General features: G+C 72.7%; 1 protein-coding gene across 1 annotated transcript; it reads left to right on the top strand.

Annotated features, from left to right (window-relative positions):
- Positions 1–178: 178 nt before the first annotated feature.
- On the top strand, positions 179–916 carry MNEG_9798 (hypothetical protein; the record flags this gene model as incomplete). The annotated part of the gene is made up of 1 exon (XM_014041726.1): positions 179–916. A coding segment is annotated over one exon (738 nt), but the record flags the coding sequence as incomplete, so codon positions are not given.
- Positions 917–977: the final 61 nt, after the last annotated feature.

The following is a 977-nucleotide window of genomic DNA, read 5'->3' as shown; positions in this document are numbered from 1 at the left end:
GTGCGGCATCGAGGGGGGGGGTGGTTGGGGCCCTTTGAGGATCGCACCCGCCCCCTGTGTCTGTCCGGTTGCCCCATCCCCCCACTTGAGAACAACTCAACCCTATGCCGCGCCCGCCCACGCCCTCAAAACCCCCGGCTTACCACCCAAAACCTCATCGCAGGTCAAACCCTGCCTCATGATCAACAAGATCGACCGGCTGATCCTGGAGCTGCACCTCTCGCCCTCAGAAGCTGCCCAGCGCCTGGCGGCCATAGTGCACCACGCCAACATGATATGGTCGGCCTTCGATTCAGAGGCCTTCCTGTCAGAGGCAGACGCGGTGCTCGCCTACGAGCAGCAGCGACAGGCGGAGGAGGAGGCCGGCGGCGGGGACAGCGACTGCGGCGCCACGGCGGGGCGGCCTGGGGAGCAGGAGCAGGAGGAGGAGGACGCGTTCCGCCCGAGCGCGGGCAACGTCGCGTTCGGCTCCGCCGCCGACGGCTGGGCGTTCACGGTGCCGGACTTTGCGGCGCAATACGCCGAGAAGCTGGGCGCGAAGCCGGCGGCGCTCGCGCAGGCGATGTGGGGGGACTACGCGTTTCTGCCCAAGGAGAAGCGAGTGGTGAAGCTGAAGCGCCAGGGCGGCAGCGGCGGCGGCGGTCAAAAGACGATGTTTGAGCAATTCGCGCTTGAGCCGCTGTGGAAGGCGTACGGCGCGTGCGGCGCCGCCGGCGGCGCGGAGGCGGCGGCGCTGCTCGCGCCGATCGTGAAGGGCCGCGGCCTCGCGGCGCGCGTGCCGGCGAAGGCGCTGGAGGCGCCCGACCCGCGGCAGGCGCTGCGCGCGGTGCTGCGCGCGTGGCTGCCGCTGTCTGAGGCTGTCCTGAGCATGGCGGTCGCCCACCTGCCCTCGCCGCCCGAGGCCGCGCCAGCGCGCGTGCCGCGCTTCCTCGGCGCCGCGGCCGCGGCCGCGGCGGCGGCGGCGGCCGGCGCGGCGC

The sequence above is a fragment of the Monoraphidium neglectum genome (genome assembly GCF_000611645.1).
Source record: "Monoraphidium neglectum strain SAG 48.87 unplaced genomic scaffold scaffold02068, whole genome shotgun sequence".
NCBI classification, from domain to species: Eukaryota; Viridiplantae; Chlorophyta; class Chlorophyceae; order Sphaeropleales; family Selenastraceae; genus Monoraphidium; species Monoraphidium neglectum.
The sequence above is the reverse complement of the archived record's forward strand: the minus strand, read 5'-3'. Positions and strand labels throughout refer to the sequence as shown.